Source organism: Cnephaeus nilssonii, assembly GCF_951640355.1.
Source record: "Cnephaeus nilssonii genome assembly, chromosome: 21".
Taxonomy (NCBI): domain Eukaryota; kingdom Metazoa; phylum Chordata; class Mammalia; order Chiroptera; family Vespertilionidae; genus Cnephaeus; species Cnephaeus nilssonii.
Window position 1 is genome coordinate 40,583,772 of NC_137092.1, and position 26,954 is coordinate 40,610,725.

Genomic DNA, 26,954 nt, shown 5'->3' on the forward strand with positions numbered 1-26,954 from the left:
TGGGTTGCAGGCTCGATCCCCAGTAGGGGGCGTGCAGGAGGCAGCTGATCAATGATTCTCTCTCATCATTGATGTTTCTATCTCTCTCTATCCCTCTCCCTTCCTCTCTAAAATCAATAAAAATAATTTTAAAAAAAGGTATATCCTTAAAAAAAGAAAAGAAAAAGAAAAACCTCCCCTTTGTGGAGAATGACTGGAAGAGGGCGGGCCCAGGTGCAGGCTGGGAGACGGCTGCTGCTGCGAGCCTGGGACCAGGGTGCCTGGGTGGAGACGGAGATCCGCGCTTTGGTCTGAAAGATGGCGGAGGAGGTGAACATACGGAAATCAGAGACTGGCTTCTGAAGGAGGAGGCTCAGAAGTAACAAAGACATGGAGAGAGGCCGGTTAACAAGGACGGAGCCGTGCCAAGCGCCTGCTAACTGGATGATCACATTCCCTCCCCTGTCCCTATGCCAACCCACCCCAGCCTTGCAGCCCAGCTCCCCCACCTCCTGACCACTCGCTGCTGCTCACGATTCTCAAGCCCCTGCCGCCCTCGCGTCCTGCCCATGCCCTTTAACGTTCTCCTAATTCCACTCAGATCCCTCCTGTCATCATTCCCACCCAGGTCCCCACCTCTGAGCTCTGCAGTATCCGCATAATTAATTCACCTCGCTTTCAGATTTGCACCCTCCACCAGCTGGCAGGGTGAGCTTGCTCACAGGCAACCCCCCACTGGTCACTCCTCCACTTAAAATCCTCTTTGCCGTCCGGCTGTCCCAGCTTCCCAGCCTGGAATGTGAGGCTCCTGCCGTGTCCGATGCCTGACCACAATGCCTCGCTCTCTCCCACCCGGACCTTTGGCTGGTCCCTCCAGCTGGGGGGTCTTTACCAGAATCTTCTGGCTCCTCCCAACCAGCTTTCAAATCTCCTTCTCCCTGAAAGCCACAGGGTCTGCTCATCAGTCCACCCTGCTATTCCCCGGCCGTCTGTCCTTCCCCTCCTGCTGCTCTCACGGGACCCCTGGCTCAGTTTGTGTGGGGCTGTGTCCTCTCTGAGCTCCTCACCCACCATAGCGAGAGAAAAGGGGGTGCGGGGATCCTGTAGTGCGCGTGTAACCTGGCACACCCATCCAGAGGCTGCCAACTCCTGCACGCCACTCCAGCGCCGCCCAACAGAACTGCCGGTGACAAGGAACCTCCCGTCCGTCCACACGCCACTGCCGGCTTCGAGGCGTGCTCAGGGGACTGAGGGTCAGACCTTTACCTCTGCGTTCACTTTAATTAACATCCATTGTAATGGCTGTGTGTGGCCCGCGCAGTAATGCCTGCAATCACCTTAAAATGCCACCGCAGAGCCACTGACGGTTGGACTGGGTCATTGCCATAGTAGAAGGTAAGACCAGCTTGGAGTGGAGGGGAGATAGTAATAGATCAGAAAGCGAGTCCGGCCAGATAAGCTAAACCACTTCTGAATTATAACGTGATTCCGGGCGCCTGCCTGTGCTGGACAGTAAGTCCCATGTTAACCCGACGCCTCCTCACCCTCGGAGGGGCGGCTCCGTTCCCGGGCCTTTGCGTCCACGGGAAGGGACTGCGTTCCAGGGAGGTCAGTGCAGTGCCAGCGCCCGGGAGGGGCGGGGGGCCTGGAAGAGCATCCTCTAAGCTGGGGTTGAAATAGACATGAAGCTTACAGCGGGAACCACGTCCCATTCCCCTGCGGGGTTTGTTAGAGGACGTGGACCGAAGCCCGTCGTTTCCAGCCAAGTAGCTCTGCTCCGAAGTTACTTGCTTCTCCCCGTGGGCTTGTCCTCCGCTGCTCCACCTCAGTGAGCCAACATGAAATCATGCGCTCGGCCTCCCCTCCCAGGGCCAGTGTCCTGAGGCGCCCTGGGGCAGGGGGACCGGTGTGTCCTGAGGCGCCCTGGGGCAGGGGGACCGGTGTGTCCTGAGGCGCCCTGGGGCAGGGGGACCGGTGTGTCCTGGGGCGCCCTGGGGCAGGGGGACCGGTGTGTCCTGAGGCGCCCTGGGGCAGGGGGACCGGTGTGTCCTGGGGTGCCCTGGGGCAGGGGGACCGGTGTGTCCTGGGGTGCCCTGGGGCAGGGGGACCGGTGTGTCCTGGGGCGCCCTGGGGCAGGGGGACCGGTGTGTTCTGGGCTCCGCTTCCTGGGCTCACAGAGAGCGTGGGGCCCTCTGGCTGCCTCCCCCGTGGGTTCCCCGTGGGTTCCGCGGAGGTTGTACATTCTTGGAAACCAAATCCTGGAGCAAGCTCTCAGAAACAACACCCCGCCTCCGTGCCTGCCCCTGCCCCCCCCCCCCCTCCCCCAATGCTTTGCTCAGCAATGGCTTCCAGTGGAAGACAGGCCGGGCTTTAACGCCAGCACATCCAGACACGCTCTGAACGAGCCGCCGGGGCTGCGCTGGGTCAGCAGGAGCAGAGACAGGGGTTTGCAAATGTCCCACCTCCCTCTGGGCCTGAGCACACATTCTAAGAGAGTCCCTAAAAAATAAAGTTAGATTTTATGTTCCTTTTTATCTGGTTTAAACAAACTCTGTCATTAAAAAAAAAAAAAAAAATCCAAAGCCAGCGAAAGCACAGAGAATCTAGATTAAAAACCCCGTGTCCTTGGAGCCCTTGCTCATCAGGGGAAGGGACCCCTCGGGTCCCTGTGCCTGCTGTGCCCACTCCCACAGCGGGGCAGCCAGGCAGGCACGAGGCCCAAGCTCACCATGCCCTGCAGGACGGAGAAACCACGCATGCGCCTGCCATGCAGCCATGGAGGGCCGGGCTCCAGCGCCAGTGTGGCAGTTGACCTGCAGACTTCCTCTTCCAGATGCAGGGAGATCAAAGAACAGCCGGCCCTCCCGCCTCCTGGACCCCTAAAGGCCAGCGCACAGGCCCCGGGAGGAAGGGACAATGGACAATGGCTTCACCCGTTTGCAGGGGGAAAGGAAGTGGAAGCAGCAGCCCCCAGGGGCTGCCGAGCTGGAGAGATCTGGGTTTCCTTCCCTGTAAACACAGCCTGGGCTCCGGCAGGTGCTGGCTGCCGGGGCTCCGCCCAGCCCTGGAGCAGCTCCCGATGGCTCCGGGAGGTGTGAGGAGGGGCTGGCCTGGGAGCTGGCGGGACCACCCAGACAGGAGACCCCATTGCCAAGGGGCCAGGAGGCTTCTCTCAGCCTGGGCTGCCTTTGACCTGCATTTGCCTTTTGTTTGTTTGTCTGCTCTTTTAATAAGGACAAATGACTATTCCAACATCACTGTGATGGGCAAAAATAAGAGAACTGGAAACAACCTAAATACCCAGAAATGCAGAAATGGCCTAAAAGGTGATGGTCCGTCTATGGAAGAGAAGGCCCTGCAGGGTTCACAGCCAATGGCTATGCCTGCCGAGCCCACAGGGAGCGGAGGAAGAAGCCAGCTGCAGGCCCGAGGCCGTGTTTGTCTTTAAAACACGCACAGCAGCCCGGTCACGGCTCCATTCCCGGTCGGGGCACAGGCCCGGGGTTGTGGGCTCGATCCCCAGTGTGGGGCGTGCAGGAGGCAGCCGATCAATGATTCTCTCTCATCATTAATGTTTCTATCTCTCTCTCCTTCTCCTTTCCTCTCTGAAATCAATAAAAATATATTTTAAAAATAAATAAGTAAAATAAAATACACATGGCAGCTTTCCTGGAACGCTGTGAGCCTGATTTGAAGGAGCCATATGTGAAATGTCCTTTTTGAGACCAGGACATTTGAGGATGGACTGGGCAGGAGATGACATGAAGGAATTGTTTGTTTAAATGTGTTTTTAAAACGTTTCCATTAAATGTGACAAGATGCTATGGTTATGTCAGAAAATGCCCATGTTTTTTTAATGGATGCACACCAGAGAATGTAGGGGTAAATGGGCCTGATTTTGGGATTGGTTTTAAAATAATTCAGAGAAGAGGAAAAAGACAAAAAGGATGGATGGGGTGATTGAAGACGGGCATGCAGAGGTCGATCTGACTATTCTCTCTTCTTTTGGGCATGTCTAAAATTCTTCATAATAACATATCTTGAATATACAGGGGAAAGTGGGGGGAGGGGCACCGTAAAAGCAGACGGTCAGTCCCTAACACGACCTCTGCACCTACAAATGCCCTCCTCTGCTGGGAGGGTTACTCACCGGCTCCTGAATGGGGTCAGCAGTTAGCACCCAGCACTCACCCCCAGGGCTCGGGAGGGAGCCTGCGGCCCTAAGCCTAACTGGAGCTTCCTCTCCTCGGGTGCTGGGCCAGCTCCCCGGGCAGGCCGCCCGCTCACAGCAGTTACGTATGTGGCGGCATGGTCTGTGCAGCTTGGCCCAGCCGCCAGGGGAAACTCCCTAGCACTTAGCTCCAACGTGGGAGGAGCGTGGAGACGGGGAGCTGTGGGGACGAGGGAGACGGAGGAGCCAGGGGCCCCGTGACTGCTGCCCGAGCCGGAGAAGCACCCCTGCTCTCGCCAAACCCTGTGAGGGCCGCGGTCCGGTCCCGTGAGATCACCCCAAGGGCGGCCCTGCAGCCCTAACCTTCCTCCCCCGATGCAGAAAGTTAGCAAGCCTGACTCGAATGCGCAGTGACTTATAAAGTTCACAGTCCCTGGAAAACTCGTGCTTTGTCAGTGACAGGTCTGGGTGACACAGCTCTCCACAGATTGTCACCGAGAGGAAGGCCCCTGGCACGTGTTCCCACCCCCACACAGCCACCTCCCTCTTCCCCCCTCCAGCTCCAGAGGCCCAGGGAAAAGCCGCACGTCAGGCGCCCCCCTCTCACTCCCCGCCACCCCCCCACACACACACACGTTTATTTCAGGGAGGAGGTGAGGCTCCTGTCTTTGGGGAGTTTGGGGAGAGGTTAAGCACCAGGCCTCGGACAGACAGTGCCAGCGCCAGCCCCGCCTCCCTGCCAGTCACACACCCTAAGCCTGACGCTGTCTCCCTCAAGCGGGCGTGAGATGCGCACCAGCGTTACTCAGTGCGGCAGTGAGACATGCTAAGCGCGGCACACAGTACTCAGTAATAGCCGTGTCACCTGTCACCCCCTCTGGGCGAGCTCCCTGAGCCTGCCTTGTCCAGTTTCCTTACGCTAGCCCAGGACAGTCCTCGACACAGATTTGCTGAATGGATGGGTCCGTCCATCCAGTTGCCACGGAGGGAGCACCTGCCAGGAGCCGGCCAGGAGCTGTGCTGTGCGCCAAGGATGGGGCAGTGAACCGAAGAGCAGAGTCCTGGCCCCTGTGCTATGTTCTCGTGGGGGAGACGGACGGCATCCGTGTCGGTGAGGAGGAGGAAACAGCAGGAAGAAGGGGGTGAGGAGAGCCGGGGAGGGGGAGGGTGCCCTTCTTATATGACAAAGGTCTCTCTGAGAAGGTGACATTGGGGCAGAGACTTAAAGGACGTGAGGGAGCAAAGCCGCGGGTCTACGTGTGTTCTGGGCAGAGGCCACGGCATGTCAAAGGGCCTGAGCGGGCCGTGCTTGGTGCTTGAGGAACAGGAGGCACTGCGGCGGGTGTGTGTGTGTGTGTGTGTGTGTGTGTGTGTGTGTGTGTCTGTGTGTGTGTGTGGCGGGGGGGGGGAGATGAATGAGAAGGCTTTTAACTCTTTTTCTCTCTGATTAAAAATGAGCACGCAACACAATTCAGTCATTGAAAAGGTGTATTAAAATATTCACAAAAGTACAATTGAAAAAGAAAACAAAAAACAACGAACTTGATGGTTTTTCCCAGCTGGATACATTTCCATGGAAAAGCTAGAGGGTTTGGAACTGTATCTCTAGGTAACCCCCTTTTCGTGCTGCCTTCCAAAAGTCCCGTCCTTCCAGGAGGGATCATGCTGCCGGTAAGAGGACGGGGGAAGGGCTCTTCATTTAGAAGCAGCCCCGCGTTGGCCTGGGACAGGAAGGCGGGGACACCTAGACCCACAGGAGGTGGCCTGAGGGGAGGAGGAGGCACTGCAGGTGTGAGCCAGAGTGGTGGCTGGTGCCGCTGGCTGGGAGGCCCGCTGCCAAGTGCTGACCCATCTGAGGGGCTGGCTGGGTGGGAGGTGACGTGTCGGGCAGGAGGTCGCATGGGGAGCTGAGAGGCCACCGTGTCGTTGGAGGGAGTGCGGGCAGGTGCCTCCCGAGCCATTAGGAATGTATAGTTTATTCGCAGGGCCCGGTGAGAAGGGGGGAAAAGGAGAACGCCCCTTCTCTCTGTAAAATGTGGCCATCAGGGAACACCCCACATCTGACCGCACACCTGCCTCTGGACGTGTCCTTTCCGGCTGCAAAACCAAGGCTCACGAGTACTGTTACCGGGGAATCCGTCTGGAGAGGGGACAGCCCAACACCCACCCTCCCTCCCACACCCACGAGGGCTTGTTTTCAAACGGATGCAGGAAGCTTTAGGAGGCAAGGTGGACACGGCGGACCGGTCCCGGGCGGACTCGGGGTCCCGGGCTCGCGCTGGGCCCATGAGCAGGAGGAGAGAGGCCTTAGGGCGTGTACCCCCCTGCTCCCCCCCACCCCCCAGCACAGACCACAGCCGCCAGCCTCCGGACACGGACACGGACACGGAGGGTGTGGCGTGACCACAAAGCCCTCCCTGCGTGCGATACGTACATGAATGTTGGCTGGACACTGGGGAAGAGCCAGCAGCTCCTCAGAAAACAAGACCACGCGTCCGCGGGCGAGCCTGGAGGCTCACATGTCCTCTCCCATTGGGTCACCTCCACACCTTTCCACCCAGACCCTGCCGGACTCTCTTCAGAGTCCTCCTGGAACCCGGCCAAACTGCCTCACGACGACGACAGAAGCCGGAAGGAAAAGGAAGCAGCTGGCGGCGGACCCCACACTGCGGGGGGAAGGGACATTGCCCGCCACTCCACTTCCCCAGACATGTCCTGTGACCTCCCGCCATGTGGGCTCTCAGATCACTTCAAACTTAAAACACTTATTTTAATACAAAAGAATCCAGGAAGTGGAGGAATGGCAAATATAAATAAATGTTTAATGATCTCACTTTGCTTTTTATTCCCAGTAATAACAGAAATCATAGGTTTGAGATGGGGCGGGGGTTGTCGATGGGACAAAATAAATGACCTGAACTGTCTAGATTTTCCTCGTCTCGTTGTTCATCAATTCCCTCGATGGGGGGAAATTATGACAAACAAAAGCAACCAGGAACAGAGAAGAGATTCCCAAAGGAGAAGTACGAGCCCTCCCTGCTGATCTGAAAACTCCTCGGCCTTGAGCCTCCGAGGCCCCTGCAGCTCCGTGAACTCTCACAGTGTCAGAAGAAGCTGATTCCCGGAGAGCGCTCTGGGACCCGCCAGCCGGCTCCCCCATTACAGCCAATGCTCGCCTCTCCAGGGCTCCCGTCCCCAGCAATTCACCTCTCAACCTGGCAACCCTGTTCTGCTGAAACCTGTGTGATCAGTCACGTGTCTCTCAGGCGGCGAACAAAGGAGAGGATGGGAGAGTCTGAGTTCCTTTACCACTAAACCTCACATTGCTAACATCTCGGTCCTGATATAGATTCATCCTGTGAATATTTTCGTAGGTTTTTTTTTTTTTTTTGCTGCTTATTATTATTAAGTTTTCATTTTTTACGGTACATTTCATCTCCTTTTTGTTAAATTTTCATTTACATTCCATGCCCTTTTTGTTCAAAGTGTTTATTTATAAATTAAACAGTGCACTAGACATGTACTGTATATAAAAACGCTTAAAACAGGGATCATTTGGGGGTCTGGAGGGGACTAATTCAGTTTACATGATTTCTAATGGGAAAAGATGATTCCGTTTTCGAACAGTCTTCTGGGACGAGTTAAGTGCGAGAACGGAGGTTCCATGTACCCCATTCCTGCCCCCCTGGAAGGAAGTGAACTCCTCCCCTGCAGCTGGCGGGCTGGGCTCAGCGTTTCCAGCAGCAAAGAAAGTAACTGACACCTGCGCTCTCCTCCCCAGGCCGAGGCTCCTCCCCAGGCCGCCAGCTCCTCCCCAGGCCGCCAGCTCCTCCCCAGGCCGCCAGCTCCTCCCCAGGCCACGGCTCCTCCCCAGGCCATGGCTCCTATTTCAGTTCCACATACAGGGCTCTGGTCTGAGAGACGGAGGAAGACTGGCGCGGCAGCTACCCCTGCTGATCTTGCTGTGATGAACAAGCTGACAGGAAAGGGTGTAACCTTAAAGTCCGTGTGACAACTTAGGAAGCAAAAATGCCCTTTGCTTTATTAGAGCAGGGGTGGGGAACCTTCGACCCAAGGGCCGTATAAGGCTTGCAAAAGGCATCAGGGTGAGTTAATTAAATGTTTGACCAAATACAGCAGACTGATTTTTAAGGTGATAATTTTGTCTGGCTCGAGAATGATACTATAAACATCCAAGTGTCACTTGGCAGAAAGAAGGTTCCCCACCCCTGCTTTAGAGAGAAAAAAACATTGACAAAAATTTCTCAAATTGTCTCTAAGTGGCATAGCTAACGGGTGTTTCCTAAAAACTACAACCAAACAGTCGGAACAGACAGTGGGGGACAGGCCACCCTGGCTATGTCTCCCGCACAGTATCTTCATTCTCCAACTAAAATAAATGCTAAGACTGATTAAGCCCTTAGACAAAAAGGCCAAGTCTGTTGGGATACTAAGAGATCGCTACATCACCATTAAGGCACACCATATCCAAATGATGGTGACAGGAATGTTGCTGAATTTCCCCAATTGTAAATGACCCTGGATGCAAAAAAGTAAAAAAAAAAAAAAAAAAAAAAAAACAACAGCGAGACAATTTACATATATGTAGAATCATATCATCTTTTCATCATGCACCACTGCTCCTCCCATCCGAAGATTAAATAGAAGATTTATACATATCCTTTACATCTCCTTCTCTCCGCGCCTGTCCGTGTCCGGCCACACGTGCTGTGGGCCACACTGCTGCACAAGAGTCCCGTTTGAATTTGTTTCTCGCTTAGGATATGATCTGGGTCTTCTCTTAATTTTTCCGGATGTCCGCGTACACCACAGACTCTGACTTGTTAATCTTGTCACTGTGATGTCCACCGGAGTGGTCTAACTGCGCATATATGACTGGGCCCTGGAGGAGAGAGGGTGGGTTAGGTTTGGAACACGTGGTGGTCCCTTCCGGTGCAGGTAGAAGCAGTGACTAAAGTGACAGCGGCAGCTCCAGAGAGAGTTCCCTCTTTGGAATGCCTTCAGGAAGGCTTCCCAGGAACCCTATGTCCCAGATCGACTTGAACACAAGACTGTCGGCCACTGGTAAAGCTGGTACACGAGAGCTGGTACATTCCTCTGTCTACTTCTGTATCCGTTTGGGAATGTCTATAATTATGCGATACTCCTTCTCAAGAATTATCCTTCTCTTAAAAGACCTGTCACACAATTCCTCAGCCCTCGTATTGGGATCACAGTCTCCAGGACTAAGACGGGCAGTTAGTTCCTCGAACCCGAGACCCCTTGGAGTCACGATGCAGCTAAGAAACCAACCCACAGACACAATCTGAACTGGTCACTTTATGCAAACAGGCACTTAAAAATTTCAAATATTCTTTTTTTTTTTGGGAGCATTTTTAGGGTTTTTTAAATTGAATTTATTAGGGTGACACTGGTTAATAAAATAATATAGGTTCCAGGGGTACAATCCTATAATACATCATCTGTATACTGTGTGTTTATCACCCCAAGTTTCCTTCCATCACCATTTAGACCCCCTTTACCCTCTCCTACCTCCCCCCAACCTCCCCTTCCCTCTGGGAATCACCGCACTGTTGTCTGTCTATGAGGTTTTTTGTGTTTTCACCCTCTCCCTGCCCTCCTGACAGCTGTCAGTCTGTCTCTGTATCTATGAGTTTATTTCTATTTTGTTTGTTCATTTATTTTGTTCATTAGATTCCACATATAAGTGAAATTATATGGTATTTGGCTCATTTCACTTAGCATAATACTCTTCAGATCCACCCATGGTGTATCAAGGGGTAAGATTTCCTTCATTTTTATGGCCGAGTAGTATTCCATTTCAATATTCCTCCACATAGCAAATTAAAGTATGATTCAGTATCATCCTATCATACTAATAAAAATATTGCTTCTTTGATATCTAAGATCACGTAACTGTTTTTTCCATTTTAAAGTAAAAAAAAAAAAAAAAAGGGTTCTATAGACACATAAAGAAACCCTAGATTGCCCTGACCGGTTTGGCTCAGTGGCTAGAGCGTAGGCCTGCAGACTGAAGGGTCCCAGGTTTGATTCCGGTCAAGGGCATGTACCTTGGTTGCGGGTACATCCCCAGTAGGGGGTGTGCAGGAGGCGGCTGATCGATGTTTCTCTCTCATCGATGTTTCTCTCTCATCGATGTTTCTAACTCTCTCTCCCTCTCCCTTCCCTCTGTAGAAAATCAATTAAAAAAAAGAAAAAAAGAAAAAAAAGAAACCCTAGATGGTCTGAGGTAGGAGAGATGAGAACTGTCAGGTCCCAGCAGGAGAGCCAGGGAGGGCGGGGCTGCCTGGGGCAGGGGGGTGTCTTCTGACTCTTGGGGGCGAGGTCAGGGGTTCAAACATCTGACAGGTGGCTGCACATCCTGACGTTAGAGTCCCAGAGATTCTAAAATTATAAACAGCAACAAGAAAAGCAAAAGAGCCCTGGTTTCAGAAGACGCGTTCAATAGAGCCCCAAGTCAACTGCCTGCGATCCAGGGACAGTCTCCTCGAGAAGTCTGATGCTGTACTTAAGCTTTCAACTTTGAACTGATAAGCTCAGTAGCTAAAAGCGTGTAGTTTAAAACAAACATCCTTGCCCTGGCCAGGTAGCTATTGGTTAGAGCAGTGGCCGGCAAACTCATTAGTCAACAGAGCCAAATATCAACAGTACAACGATTGAAATTTCTTTTGAGAGCCAAATTTTTTAAACTTAAACTTCTTCTAATGCCACTTCTTCAAAATAGACTCGCCCAGGCCGTGGTATTTTGTGGAAGAGCCACACTCAAGGGGCCAAAGAGCCGCATGTGGCTAGCGAGCCACAGTTTGCCGACCACAGGGTTAGAGCATCGTCCTGATGACATTAAGGTTTTAGGTTCAATCCCTGGTCGGGGCACACACAAGAAGCAACCAATGAATACATCAATAAGTGCAACAACAGACGGATCTCTCTCTCTCTCTCTCTCTCTCTCTCTCTCTCTCTCTCTCTCTCTCTATCTGGTTGGTATGTGATGCTCTCTATCTGTCGTAGGTAATATCACATCACATTGTTAATACTGAGTCAGAGACTCTCTACATTCATGCCAGGAAGCTGCAAGTTACATGTAAGCCCAAAAGGAAAAGAAGTTGAAAAACACACAACCTATTTTCTACTACAGCTGACCCTTGAACGTGTCGGGTTTGTACTGCGTGGGTCCACTTATATGAACATTTTTCTCAATAATATCCTGGAAAGTTTTTTTGGAGATTTGTGACTCTTTGAAAAACCACACAGAGGAATGGAATAGCCTAGAAATATTGATTAATACAATTAAGAAAAAGGTATGGCAGGAGTGCATGGAGCATGTGTGGACGCTAGTCTATTTTGTCATTTACCGCCAGAGGCATGCACAGTCAGACAGCAGATTGGGAGCATTAAGTGCTGGAGGAGTCCAAAGTCGTATGCAAACTTTCCACTGTGCAGAGTGTCGGAGCCCCTAACCCAGCGCTGTTCCAGGGTCAGCAGTACTAGGACCAGAAGGAAAACAAGGTGTTCTCTTGCGAGTAACTGACCCCAGCTTGCAGTCACTTCCAAGGACAGGACAGACCCTGAAACTGGTATGTAACTTCCCAGAGAATAACCCCACCATAGTTCATAAAGACCCATAAGGAGTTCTGGGATGTGCTCGTGGGAGAAGGGGCTTATACAGGAGACACACGGTAAAAATGGCTACAAATCCTTTCTCAGCTCCGCTCTGGTGTTCCATACAAATGCTGAGAGACAATGAATTGACACAAGGATTGAACTCCTTCTCACCATCCTCCAGAGAATGCCAGAGGCAGGCCTGGGCGGGCAGGGGAGTGACGCTGGGAGATGAGCCAGTCCTGACTCAGGGGCCACAGAAGAGCAGGGGGAGGGGTCGGCCCTAAAAACAGGCTGGGGCGGGCAAGATCATGGGGCGGGCAAGATCAGTGAGCCTCTTCATTCTCTGCTCAACTCCCTGTGGAGACATCAACCAGCTCCAGAGAAAGGACCTGCAGCAACTGACCGTGGAGGCCCCCAAAGCAGCCAGCCCTTTAACACCGCGAAGCCACGGCCCAGAGCTCCGGCTCAGATCTGCGGCCGGGGTCTGAGTGGAGAACCCAGGACCACTGGGCATTTCAGGAAAGCTTCTGACATGAGACAAAGAAACTGTAAGAGAAAAGGGGAATTCAACAGAAACAGAGCCAAATCAGTATCAGAAGCAAGCTGTAAAAATAGAGCTTGCAAAACACGAGAAAATGATATACTCAGAGATACAAAATGCATCCATGAAAACAAATGCAGGCTATTATAATCAGAGAATAAGAAACAGCTCTTGAGACGGCGTCAGAGCCGAGCCCGCCGGTGAGGACGTCACAGATGCAGCTCGCCATCCGCCATCTGTAGCCAACACGCGGGCGTGTGGCTCTTCCTGCTGTGGGTCTCAAGAGGCAGGAAGGCAGGTGGCGCTCTCTGGGCCCCAGGTTCCCGGACACAGTCTGAGGCAAGGCGGAGGGTGTGCGGGGCTTCACATGCACTCCATGCTTCCACCCACCACAGCATATAAAGCAAGTACACCTAGATTTCCCCCAACAACTTTATTTCCTCCAAGTCTTCCTTAACCCTACAGAACAGGAAGCTGCCGCTGAGGAGGGCCCGGTATAGGGGCTGCTTTCTTTTTACTCCCCCCACCCCCATATAAACATCCAGATTTATTTTTGCGGTCCCCAAAAATAGCTCTTGCAAATATTTTAAAAAGATAGCAGATATTAAATACTCAACAAAAGTTGGAGGGTAAAGTTGGAGAAATTTTCTAGAAAGAACAAAAAAAGCAAAACAGCCCTAACCGGTTTGGCTCAGTGGATAGAGCATCGGCCTGTGGACTCAAGGGTCCCAGGTTTGATTCCGGTCAAGGGCATGTACCTTGGTTGCGGGCACATTCCCAGTAGGGGGTGTCGGAGGCAGCTGATTGATGTTTCTCTCTCATCGATGTTTCTAACTCTCTCTCCCTCTCCCTTCCTCTCTGTGAAAAATCAATAAAATATATTAAAAAAAAAAAAAAGCAAAACAGAAAAAAGGAAAAAACTAAAGGATTGAGGTAGGACATGGTCCAATTCCTAATAGGAATTTCCAAAAGAGAGAAAATGAAAGGAGGAAAATTTCCAGAGAATAATGGAAGAAAATATCCTAAAACTGAAGGGCATAGTTTTCGGATTAAAAGAACCCACTGAATAGCCAGCACAATGAATAAAAAAAGACCCACAATTTTGTGCAGTTTCAGAACATGAGGAATAAAAGCCATTCTGAGAAAGGGCACGTGAAGAGGCAGAAATCAGAACAGTAGCCGCTCAGCACTAGACGCGGAAAAGTCAGCCACGCTGCCAAAGGCAGGAGGGAAGTGACTTCCCACCTGGAATTGACGCAACCAGATCCTCATTCAAGCTCGAGGCAGGAGAAAACCACGTTACGCATGCTGCAGACAGATGTATCAGCTCCCAGTGCTGGAGGTCAGAGGGCTGACACGGGGCTGCGTGTGATCAAGGTCAGCAGGGCCGCGATCCCGCTGCCAGAGCTTCAGGGAGGACCTGTGTCCTTCCCCTCCCAGCAGATGGAAGCTGCCTGCATTCCTTGGCTCTTGGCCCAGCCTCCAATGTCAAAGCCAACAGCATAACCTCTTCAAATCGCTCTGGATCTGACCCTGCGGCCTCCCTGTGGTCAACCTTGGCCCACACAGGTCATTCAGGAAAATCTCAAGATCCTTAACACAGCTGCAAGGCCGCTTCTGACCGGTGAGGTCATACATCCCACAGGCTCCAGGGCAAGGACGTGGACATTTGTGGAGGTTATTACGCTGCCTCAGAATCTTTATCTCCCGTGCACCCTTTCTCAAGAAGTTACGGAGGATATGCCCCACCACAACATGGGAATAAACAAAACAGGTGAAGACATGCGGTCCAAAAGAAGAGGGGCAGGAAATGCCTTGGGAGGGGAGGCCCAGGAGGACGGTGGCCAGCAGCCCGGAGCACAGCAGAGCCAGCGGTGCGAACAGGCCCGTCTCCAGGAATAGAATGGAACCAAAGGAGCATGTGCATGTGGGGGTTGGATGTTCCCGGGGGTTTTCATGGGAGAGCTATGAGATAGATGCAGATAGGTACTTAGAAGACTGAACAAATTAAAAAAAGGCACATATTAGCTCCATAAAAACAGGACAATTGTACATGAAACAAATATATGTGGTACAATGGTGAAAACAACGGGTACACGTCACACTGAAAAACTTCTACCTCAATATAGTGAGCTAAGCATCCTGGGAAGAGGCATGTGTGCATACAGTAGGTATGTGCGTGTTGGGAGGAAGGGCCAGGGGGAAGAAAGAACTAAATTCTCATTTCCATAATATGGAGTCAATGAATAGTATCTAAAAACGGCAAACTCTAGAAATAGAAATACAATATGAAGATAAATACCAGAAGAAGTGGCTGAAAGATGGAAAGTGTTTGGCTATGACTTCTTCAACGTGTTTTTCTCTCCCCTTTCCTTCTGAGATTCCAATCGTGCTGCTTGGGATCTCTGCCACAATTACAGTTATAATAGCACAGCCACGACACCAGCCACAGCTGGATGCTGTGCAGGTTCCAATAACGGGATGTCTCCTCGGTTCTCCCCACAAGAAGGAGAGTGTAAGCCTCCGCTTGTTCATGGGGCTGACTCATTGTGCAGCTACGGGCCGACCTTCAACTTCTTCTAAAGAATTCATGCAAAATAATTGTTCTGCTTATTATCAATATCAAGATCAATGTCCCCTGCTAATTCCTTGTCTTTTAAAGCACCTCAGTGTGGAATGCAATTCACTGGCTTTAGTTCCCTGAGCAATTAAGGAACCTTTTACGGCTGACAAAGCCACCTCCTGACTCTACGACGGCCATGGGAGCCACATCCCAAGGGCACAGTCTGTTAGTGGTGCTTTGGTGGGAACCTTCGCTCAGGTCCGATTCCTTAACCCCTTTCCCTCTCTCTGTCTCCATCTGTCTGTCTGTCTGTCTATCTGGCTGTCACTCTCTCCCTGTGTCGCGGCTCAGTACTCCCTCCCGCCCCAGGGTGGTGACAGTGCCCACCTGCACAGCCAGTGTTACCTGGTGAGATCCAGAAGGCAGGCTCTTTACTAGGCCCTCTGTGTCGGAGGGGAACTTCCGTGGAGCCTGCTTAACCGGTGACACACTCTCTGAGGTGCTGCAGCTGATAAGTCGGCAATTTGGAGAACAAATGTAAAAAAAATGTTTTTAAACAAATGGAAACAAAAATACCGAAATGCAAGTGATGGCAAGACAAAGCAGCAGCAGATGTATATGAACAGAACAACAAAACAATGGTATCCAAACAATCACATATATTGAAACTGTCTCCCTGATGCTCTGGTCCCACATCTGTGAAGCTACTGCTGGGGAGTGGGAGCCCTCGGCCTGTTTGCAAGAGCGACATCAGCTGGATGGATCCTTGCTGTGTATCCTTGGCCCCTCGCCTTTTCCCTCTGCCATCAACCCTCCTTTGGGATAAAGATTTAAGGGAGCAGCTATACCTTCCTAAAGGCAACTCGCTTTGGCGAGCATCAAAGGCAAACCTCTTCTGAATGCATTTCAAAAATTACAGATATACACTCAGGCTCAGAGTCTTGGTTTGTCTCATTCCTTCCATTCCCTGGTTCCCATATTTTGTTTCCCCACCAAGACAATGACCAAACTAAAGAAGATCCAGGGCGGTGCGAAGGACAAGAAGCTGTGGAATGCCCATCACACGGCTGAGCCCTTCCAGGCAGGGGATCCTTAGCAAGCCGATCTCATAAATAAATCAGGGAAAGTGAATGCTGGGAGGTAACTCATTAGAGATTTCCTAATGGGATGTGTCATCGGCAGAGCTTAAATCCTTTATGATGTATGTTTTTTAAATCTTAAGAGGAATTTTTGGGAGGATCCCATTTTAAGTGTCACTCTTAAGACTAAAGCACCCAGTGAATTCTCTACTGTGCTTCTCTGAAACGGGAGGTTTTATGACCCAAACCAAAATGGTTTGACTATTCTAACACAAAGAGTGTCCCAATCATTAATAATACAATTCACATATAAAAGAGAAAACTGAAACACACACACACACACACACACACACACACACACACAGGCATTTTACATGGAGAACGTGCATTTTCTGATGATCTCAAGCCTCCATGTAACCTGACAACCCCATCTCACTGGGATGGTGTGCTCAGTATGTTTCTAAAACAGACACAGGACGTATCGGTGGACAAATCATAACAGCTGCTGGGTTAGCTCAGAGCTAGCTGGTTAGTTGCCACCAAGGGAGATGGGCCAAACACACACATGAGTATTAACAGCAACGGGCAATGGGATTAGTTACCATGTGTCTAGTGGGAGTAGGAGAGCCAGCCCTGTTACAGTCCCAGGGTCAGCTTTTCTGAACAAGTGGAGGATAAGCAGGATCTATCCCGGCACACGAGGTGGAAAGGCAGGGGAGGGGAACCTAAGTAAGAAGAACAGCAGCATTCACGATGCCATGCAGGATTCTAAGGCACGCGCTCCGCCCCTTTATTAACCCAAGAGCAAGAACTACAGAGTCCGGCATGTCACCACTTTGGATTAGTCTCATGTTGGAAACCAACATTCCAGATATATGTCACCAAAAAACACTCACCATGCAAGAGGGTAGATACAGGTCAGCAGAACAGAGGCATTCCAAGAAAGTAAAATCTGAATTTGAACACTCAAGCTCATTAAAATACAGCACTCCTCCGAAAAACTAGAACCTCAGAGCCCAGAGAGAGAGAGAGAGAGAGAGAGAGAGAGAGAGAGGAGGTTCCCAGCATCCACCAGGCAGGCAGTTGGGTGTGCAAGCCTCAGAGCACAGGCCCTCTGGGTGGCTGTGGTTAGCCCATGCACCTGTGGCCCAACTCGTGTTAGCAATCGGCCTCCACTCTCTTACCACGTGAGTCCTACTTAGCTTATGTGGGTTAGCTTTCCAGCTGGCGTGGGGAGAAGAGAAGGTCCTGCAATTAGACTCACTCCCCGAGTTCAAGGGTGTTCTCTTTGAGAAGACATAAACAAAAAGATCTACGTTTCTTTACTGCCCGTATATGTTGGTTTTCAACCCTTATTATCTCCATTGCGATGAGTCCAGCCATACATTCAAGAAAGATCAAAGCCATTCACTTGCCAGCAAAACTATAAAAAAGAGAAGCCCTGTGCCATCCCATGGGGGTGGGGGGTCGTTTATTAGCACAACTCTTCTTGATTCGTTTTATAGCTGCCTAACTGAAAAGAAGCACCTTATGAGATTATTGCCAAGAGATAAAAATTAAACTCTGAAACTGGGTAAGTGATGTCTGTGGCTTAATAATGCCACTGGCAGAGTGGCTGGTACTGAAACAGAGCCCAGACTGCTGAGCCACTGGCTGCACCAAACCTGGGGAAGAAACTGGGAAACAGGGATTCGCGTCAAATCCCACATTGACTAGCAGGCCACTGTTTCAGAACACCTAAGCAGACTGCCTGGTTCTGGCATTAAAGCAAACAGTAGCTAACTCTTCACAATTCTTTTCTCCATAAAAAATACAGACGTTTTTGTAAACCCTGATCCCTTCCCTCTCCCCTCCCCAGAAGCAGTTTCTCACCCGGTGTAATCCGGCTTCGAGCTTTTCCTTCTGTAGAGGACAGCCAGAATCATGCTGATGAGGAGGGTGAGACCCACAACCACAGCGGTCACTATACCCACCACCACCCAAACCGGAAACATGGGCAACACCTCTGGAGAGAAAGAAGAAAACACTGTTAAGGTCCATTGTGACAAAGAGAAGAAAATGGAATGTTATTCAACTAAGAAGCAAGTTATCATACCCTCTATTATGATCCAAATTATGAGATCCTAGTAACTAAGTAATGACATGCAAAGAGCAGCTGATAGAAAATGAGATACAGAACTCAGCATTTCTGCACACACAATCCCTCTCAATGCGCTAAGATCCAAGCAAAACTGGGATGTGGCTTTACCTCCATCTACTCACCAACAAAGCAGACGTCGTCTCAAAAGGAGACACCAGAACCTGCATTTCCTGCTGCTTCTCCAAAAATGGAAGAAACCGCTGTGTTGTTTTTACGAATGCTAAAACTTTCTCTTGGAGAATACTGAAACAGTATTAACCTCCTCCTTTCCCAGGCTCAGCCCATCGACTGTCGTGAATCTGGTCTTACTTCCAATTCACGTGAGAAAGTAATCCTCCTGAAACCGGGCCACTAGGCTTCGGACGGCAGATGTACACACGGAGAGGCCGGCTGCTACCCCGCATGTGGGCAGCAGTGCCCACCCTCAGGTTCCCAGAAACAGGGCGCATGGCCACTGGCAGGATGCTCCTGGCACACACACCCCACAACGTAACTCTCGTTTGCCACTCAACACGCGCCAAGGGGGACTGCGCCATTACCGCCCAAATACTCCGGAGGTACCTTTCTCTACAACATAGAGGCGAATGTATCCCGGGTAGACGACGATGTCGGGAGGGTTTTTGACATCACAGATGTAGGTGCCGTTATGGATAAACTGTATATTTTCTATGTTGATCGATGCGTCTTTCTTGTCGAGGTCTCCAGCCCAGGTGATCCTGTCCTTGAATGGCGGGTAATCCCCGATGTACACTTGCCCTTGGGAGTAGTGGAAAAACTGCAATTAGAGAAAAAGGACACATGAGCTCTTCCCGAAGGCAGAAGTTCTCAACGCTGCGCGGTGTGCTGTGCGGGCTCTTCACCAAGACTTCACATGGGAAGAAACACGTCCCACTGCAAATGCCACGGAATCTAAGCCAGACAGGGATCTGGAAATCAAGGGGTTCCGTCCTGTTTCTGTTGAAAAATACACTTGTGTGTCTTCTCTCCTCCTCTCGACATCCCCGAGCTACAGGGACAACCACGCATAGTTTATACACAAAAGGGAGACTCACGCCATTTCCTCAGGGTCACAGCTGATAACGGTCCGCCAGAGAGTCACAAAGGAGGGCGTGAGGCTCAGCACTCAGTGACTCGCTCACTGGAGATAAAAAGTCTTCACCCCAGGCTCTCCTCCTAACACTCCCTGTGCATGTTCTACAGTCTCCACTCCACAGACGAGAGGCGGAGCGTCGGGCCCTGGGTAATAAGCACCCAGCCTAACCAGCACTCATCTGGTTCGTGACTAACTTTCCTTTCAACCCTACGGCCCTGCACTTCTGTTCTGCCACCCTCCTCAGGGTGACTCATCGACAGTCTTCCTCCTAATTGTTCCCAGGGTGAGAGCACAGGCTGCTATCCCACATTTCTGAGGCCTCACAGACTCGCTGCACAGAGAGCTCCCAAAGACTGTCACTGGGACGGATGGACGTGTGTGTGTGTGTGTGTGTGTGTGTGTGTGTGTGTGTGTGTAGAAATACTTAAAAGAAATACAAATAAAAGTGAAGCAAATGGCAGCTGAACAGATGCAGGATGAATCGTGATTAGAGTCAACAAGGTAAATCAGGGGCTGCTCTGTGGAAAAGATACATTTCAAAATGGGACGTGATGGTGGAGACGGGAGGGATGGCAGGTGACTGTGACACAAACACGAGAAAACAAGCTGCATTTAAGAGAAACTGAACTGGTTTTTTCCTGGAGAGTCAGAAGCAAGAGCAGTGCTCTGATGTCTGTACCAGACGGCAGCCTCACTCGGTCTGGAAGAGATGGGTCAGAAGAAGGGCTCACTGAACACACTGCAGCGGGAGGGAACCCTCTGAGGCAGGACTAGCCAAGAGCAGGCAGGCACTCCTACCGACACGGTGGTGTGGGATCCCTCTGGCTGGAAGCTCCAGGAGATTGTGGTCAACCTGCTGGTGGTGTTCGCAGACTTGAACTTGCACGTCAGCTTCCCTTGAGTCCCATTTGCCACGTAGATTTCTTTTGGGGTGTATACCTCCAAGGCTGATACGCCAGCAGTCACTGGAGAGAGAGAAACAGGAAGGATTAAGAGTAGGATTTCATGGCCCTGGCTGGGTAGCTCAGTTGGTTAGAGCCAAAGTTATGAGTTTGATTCAGTTCAGGGAACATACAAGAATCAACCAGTGAATGTGTAAATAAGTAGAACAACAAATCCCTCTCTTTCTCTCTCCCATCCTCTGTGTCTTTCTCTCTAAAAGCTATAAATAACAATTAAAAGAAAAAAAGAGTAGGATTTAGCATGAATACCACAGTGCATATTTATCAGAGAAGATGACAAAGATACAAGAAAGTTTATATATATATATATATATATATATATATATATATATATATATCCCATACAATAAAGAGGGAATATGCAAATTGACCATCACTCTGCCACAAAGATGGTGGCACCCAAAGTGGAGGCGGGGGTTTCCATAACACAAGATGGCTGCACCCACAGCGGAGGCCGAGTTCCCCTAACAAGCCTTAACGAGCAATCAGCAGGGACCTGAGGCCGTGCCCCCTCCCACCCCCGTGGGGCTTGACGGGGGACTTCAGGCCGTGCCCCCCACCCAGCAGGGCTTGATGGGGGACCTCAGGCCACACACCCTGCCCTGGCTCCAGGCCGGGGGACCTGAGCCCATGCTCCCCCCCCACCCAGCGGGGCTTGACAAGGGACCTGAGGCCACGCCCCCTGCCCAGCAGGGCTTGACAGGGGATCTCATGCCATGCCCCAAACCTGCAGGGCTTGAAAGGGGACCTCAAGGTGCTCCCCCCGCCCTGGCCTGGGCCAGGGGACCTCAGGCTGCTCCCCCTGCCTGGCAGGGCTTGACAAGGGTGGGACCAGCTGGGTCTGGATCTAGCCCAATGGGGGGGGCCAGCCAGGTCTGGGTCTCGCGCGATTTTGAGGTGCATGTGGGTGGGCAGGGACTTGACTTTGGGTTCCGTGGTGCTCCCCAGACTCTGACAGGAGGAAGATTTTCATATACATTTTATTAATTTTCTTTCATCTCTGACACTTCTATTACAGGAAAAGGGCAAAGAGCAATATTAAAATATTTCCTCTAATTAATCCCCTTATAATGTGCATGAATTTCGTGCACCAGGCCACTAGTGTATGTATATGTGTGTATACACACACACACACACACACACACACACACACAGACACACACAGTAACCTGCTGCCATCTATATAAATCTGGCAAAATATTCTATAGCAAGATACTTCCTACAAACAGGATAAATTGCTGATGGTCTGGGATAATTTTATTTTTTAGTAACAAGATGTTTTTAGTACTACTATAGTTTATCCATTCAATTGCTGAAGGACATCTTGGCTGCTTCTCTGATGGCCTGATTTTATTTTATTTTTTGAAATATGTTTTTATTGATTTCAGAGAGGAAAGGAGAAGGAGAGATAGAAACATCAATGATGAGAGGGAATCATTGATCAGCTGCCTCCTGCACACCCTCTACTGGGGATCTAGCCCACAACCCAGGCATGTGTCCTGACTGGGACTCGGACTGTGATTGCCTGGTTCATAGATTGGCAGATAAAAGGAGAGGGAGAAAGAAACACTGATTGGTTGTCTCCCTCACATGCTCTGACTGAAGAATTGAACCCATGACCCTTTGGTGCACAGGATGATGCTCTAACCAACCGAGCCACACCAGCCAGGGTGGCTTTTCTTCTTCAAATTGTTCTCACATTCACGTGTTACATTGTAGTTGCTAGCACACTGAACTTTTCTCATCTTCCTTTTTCCTTTTTTTTAATTGATTTAAGAGAGAGAGAGGAAGCGAAGGGGGAAGGGAACTAGAGAGAAAGGAAGAGAAAAACACTGATTTGTTGTTGTATTTATGCATTCACTGGTTGCTTCTTATATGTACCCTGACTGGGGATCGAACCTGCAATCTTGGCATATCAGAATGATGCTCTAATCACCTGAGCTACCCGGCCAGGGCTTATCTTCTATATCTAAAGCAATTAAAGCTATTCCAGGTAAGAGGACATATCATTTAAAGCCATGCTTTTTTATTTAACCTACCCACAGAACCAGGCCTTCACTGGTGAAGTCAGTGTGCTAGGTACCTGCATACTCAGGAAGTGGTCGACCACACTGGGTCCCATTTTAACCCACCTGTTGAAGATTTCCAGTTAGCCTAACTCCAGGAAATAGTACTTAAAATCCTATCACTTGAAATATAGAAATAGCTCCCCCACCCCAAAGATCCATAATCAGAGGCAATTGCAGGAATTATGAAGGATTGCTGCTAAAATAAAATAATATTCCCTCAGAAAGAGACACTTTCATGGAAGCAATGAAGGTTAGAAAAAAACTTATTTGGCCTAAAATTAGAAACTAGGCGAGCAAATTCAGAAAAGATGAAAAACACCCATCTTCAAAATAAGATACTTTTCTAAGAGATCTCTTGGAGAGAATCCATACCTGGAGTGTCCCAATTACTCTCAGAGTGTCACGGACCAGCAGAGTAAGGAGGGACTGTCCGGGACGGAGTCAGAAGTTCTCCTTCCTGCGTCTTAACTGGGACTCCCAGCCCGCACAACCACCTTCCAAATATTTACTCTCAGGACACAATGGGCACATTGGACTATTCTTTCAAATAAGCCGACACACTACACCACGCAGATTTTTTCTGCTGAAGAGGGTGGGTTATTATTATAGGGAACAATGGATTATTATTTGTGGTCCAAGCCTCAAAACAAGCCCTCCTTTCACACAAGAAGCAAACAAAAGGCGTCCCTCGCCATTGTGGGCAGCAGCACAGCAGCCCCAGGGCCCTGGAGTTCGCCACGCAGGGCAGAGCCCAGGCTGGCCGCTCTGACCCCCAATTCCAGGAAGTGTGGCCTGGCCACCCTGATTTACCCTGTGATCCGACCAGTGCTCTCCACAGGGAGGCGCCCTGCAAGGAAAGCCCATCTTTGAAGTCAATAAATAAGGTTTCTCAAGGATTTTCCCAAACCAGACCTGCCCGAGGCCTGGCTACAAGACGGTCACCCTGAATGTGATTGGCAGATGGACTTAGGCCTAGCGTCCAAGTTCCCAGCCAGGAATTTTAACCAAAAATTAGCCAAACCCCTGAATGGCTTTTGGACAATCGGGTTAAGACAGATTTAATTATGCTGCCGTCTGGGTCCAGGCCCCACCATCCTTCACTTGGTTATCTCAGTGGCTTCCTACTGCTGGCTGTTTCCGCCTTCACCCACCCACCTGCCGCCAATCCAGCCAGAGGCCAGAGAGATCCGGTCCGAATGCCCGGCAGCTCTCATCACTCCTTTGCTTGGAACCCTCCAGGGTCCCTCACATCAGCCAGGATCAGGCCACAGTCCTCATAGGTCTGGCCACCTCACAGACCTCTTCTGCGTGTCCCCCCTTCTACCCTGGTCACCTGGGCTCCTCTGCTTGTGATGAGCACCCCAAGTCTAGAGACTGGAGGTGTCCTAGGCGATCGTGACGCGTGAGACAGGAGGGGAGAGGGATCCCCTGTTGAAATGCTGAGTCTCTGCACAGCTGACCCCAGGGAGCAGGTCCAGCGGACGCCCTTGCGTAACACTGCCCGCGGTCATCACGCACAGGACAGACCCCAGAGTGCGTTTACCAAGCACAGCGCTGCGGTTTCTGACCAACCACGAGGGGCCTGAAAGAGACAGTTGGGAGGTTTCTCCCGTCTGGGTAATGAGAGGAACTAAACACAGGTTTCCTCTGGGACCACATTCCCCGCAGCCCCAGCAGGAGGAGCTGGCTGGCCTGCTAACAAGGGGAACGGTGTGCTTTGTCCAGACTTTCTCTAAGGGACTTGGGAGTAATGGACATACATACTGAGCTCACTGTGGGATTCAGAGGGCTCGTGTTCAGAGTCATAAGAGAGTTTTCAGGGGCTAGCTAACACAGAGAATGTAAAGAAGGCCGAGATGTAGAGAAACTATTGTTCTAACCTACATCCTCCAGGCACTGCCGCTGGAACCGGCCTGAATAGGAGAGTAAATAGGTTTCTTGTAGCTGAAGAATTAATAATCAGGGGGTAGTGGCAACAATCGCTGCAAAAAATACGAAAGCTTCAGTTTAACAACCCAGAGATGGGAGGGAAAGTGTTGAATCCCGGAAGAACCAATTGCCTCAGGAATAAAAACACAGAAATGAAATGAAATGAAATGAAATGAAATGAAATGAAATGAAATGAAATGAAATGAAATGAGAAGATGAAGTGATATGCCCATGTTTTCCTATTCCGCCAACTCTGGATTCCAGGTAATATGTTAACTCACACACACGCTTCACCATGGCAACAGGAGCTGAGCTCACTTTCTCCCTGAGGAAGGAATCTTGCCTCTAGAGTTGAAGGGCAAGAAAACAAACGAAAAGAGCCCTTCGTGGAGGAGACAGAGTCCAATGAAAAGAGCCTGAAAATCATTAGATAAGTAATCAAAAAATTTAAGGAATCTACTCACCAGGGGTCAAATATCAAACCCAAAAGTTGATGTTCTTCTATTTTGGATGGAGAACCACAACAGTTTGGGGGTGAGGGGAAGAGGGAAGCAAATGGAGAATACAAAACAACATCCATCCCAGCCACAATGAAAAAAGCACATTCCAGGCTGGTTTGCCCAAGAGGCTATTCTGGACAGGATCTATCCACCACTTTAGATGATTGCATTAATATAATATAAGTAACGCCTCCCAACGAGGCTGTCAAGATGATTTTACTCTAAGTGAGCTCAAACTCTCACACCATGAAGTCATCTGAAATACACTGGAGTAGCATTGCTAGAGCGAATCAACACTCTCACGGCCTAGATGGGGATTGGAAACTGTTCTCATGGGAGCAATTCCTGGTCCTGTCACTGCTGGGTCCATGTAGTACCCTGGTTTGTCAAAACCTCATCCTGTTAACAAACTGTGTTAAGGTTCTCCTTGAGATGAAAAGAAGGCTTTTGTTTTGAAAAATTTTGAAAGCACTTTGATGTCACCTGCTTAAAAGAGTGCAATAAAGCAATTTATTTAAAAATAGCTCTCCAGCCTGTCTGTCTGGTGTTGGTACACAGTGGGAGGTGAGACTGCAGTGTCTCCTGGTACAAGCATGGACATGACCTCTTACATCACATGAAAAGAGAGGAACCAGAGAGAACACTGGACACAAAATTCACCCAGTGGTCATGACTGCAGCCGGGGGGCCAGCATGAAAAGGCACCACTGAGGATAATGTGCAATTTCCTAGGTTAGAATGACAGCAGGCAAGCTATGTTTTGTTTTTTAATCCTCACCTAAGGATTTTTTTTAAAATTGATTTTAGAGAGAAAGGAAGGGAGAGACAGAGAGAAATGTCGATGTGAGAGAGAAACATCAATTGGTGGCCTCCCATACACACCCTAACCAGGTGATCAAATCTGCAACCTAGGTATGTGCCCTGACTGGGAATGGAACTCACAACCTTTTGGTGTATGAGACACTCCAACCAACTGAGCCACCAGCCAGGGTATGCGAGCTCATTTTAATATTCCTCCATCAACTCTACACACACATCCCATACCTACATTTTCCCTATATATTTTATTTTTTAATATATTTTATTTTTCATAATACAAACCGCTTTTTTAAAGAGAGAAGACATCAGTAAAGTTATAAGATTTGCTTCTTTAATCTCCGTATGCCCAGTGAAAGCCATCAGCACATGACCAGGCTGGGTGCGGCCCCTGCAGATGGTACTGAGGAGATGGTCCACCCTCCCAGAGCAGGGCCCCCTGCAGCTCACTGATTCCTTCCTTCCAGAAGTGACTTCCTCCCCATGTCAGCCCCAAACTCCCTGGGCTGTGCTCCCCCATCCTGCCTAGCCCCCGTCAGGGCACCCTCACTCTGCTCGGAATGACCAGGAGTGCCGGGACTACGTCCGCCTAGTCCACCATGTTCTTCTCATTACCTCACAGATGCCTGCCTTTTGTCAGCGTGCTCAACAAACACTTGTTGAAAGTCTGAAAAAAGGAATGAATGAATGAATGAGAGAAGAATAAAACTCACCATACTCAGATGGGCTCAGCCATAAAAATTACACTTGCTCCACCACAAATGGCTTCGCCATAACGGCCCCAAACACATGGTGTCGCAGAGATTCCTCAGGTCGAGTTTGAATGCTGACACTCCCGTACGGGAGAGGCTTAGCTAACTTTCTCCCCATCATCTTCCTATTCGGATGAGAGCATCCCAAAGGAGACTCATCTCTTGAAATGCTCAATAAAAAGAACACATGTACTTTTCCTAATACACAGGATTACCCAATTCTTCTCAGAGTCCATTCCTTCCCCCTGATCCACGTCCAGCTGGCCTCCTCTCCACCCTCAACCTTTTCTGCACCAACAAAGACCTTTCTGTTTCTCCAATGAGAGGGATTCAAGGTCCTGAATCAGGCCAGTCACTGAGCGAGTCACTTGACTCCCGCAAGCCCGGCTGCTGCTTCTCTGCCCTCCTCTGTGTGTGCTGTGCGTCTTTCCTCCCGGCCACGGCTTTCCTGTTTTCAATCAGCCCTTCGTTCTTCCCAGCCACGCCGGGACGCGCCCTGCCCTGGCAGTCTTGTGGGGACAAGTACATGAGCCTCTGAGTGTGGTGACCTGGGTGCCAGGACTCCCATTCAAGGCCAAGATCTCCAGCCAAGCAGTCAGCACATGCCACAGGTGTAGCCAACCTGAACCGTGTCATCTGCGTCCTGTCCACACAGTTCTCAGTTCTCCGCAAGCGGACGAAGATAATACGGAGCTTTTGGTAAGAAACTGGATCATT

General features: G+C 50.3%; 1 protein-coding gene across 2 annotated transcripts in view; it reads right to left on the reverse strand.

Annotated features, from left to right (window-relative positions):
• Positions 1-6,943: 6,943 nt before the first annotated feature.
• The window catches only part of MPZL1 (myelin protein zero like 1), a 31,092-nt gene continuing 11,081 nt past the window's right edge, over positions 6,944-26,954 (reverse strand). Inside the window, exons 2-6 of one of the 2 annotated variants that reach the window (XM_079760587.1) lie at positions 20,009-20,175; positions 18,679-18,892; positions 17,850-17,982; positions 15,304-15,406; positions 6,944-9,053 (exon numbers count right to left, since the gene is read on the reverse strand). In XM_079760587.1, the coding sequence (XP_079616713.1) occupies positions 8,952-9,053; positions 15,304-15,406; positions 17,850-17,982; positions 18,679-18,892; positions 20,009-20,175 (719 nt within the window). In that variant the 3' untranslated portion in view covers positions 6,944-8,951. The remainder of the gene's footprint in view (positions 9,054-15,303; positions 15,407-17,849; positions 17,983-18,678; positions 18,893-20,008; positions 20,176-26,954) is intronic. The other variant, XM_079760588.1, reaches the window with a different exon arrangement.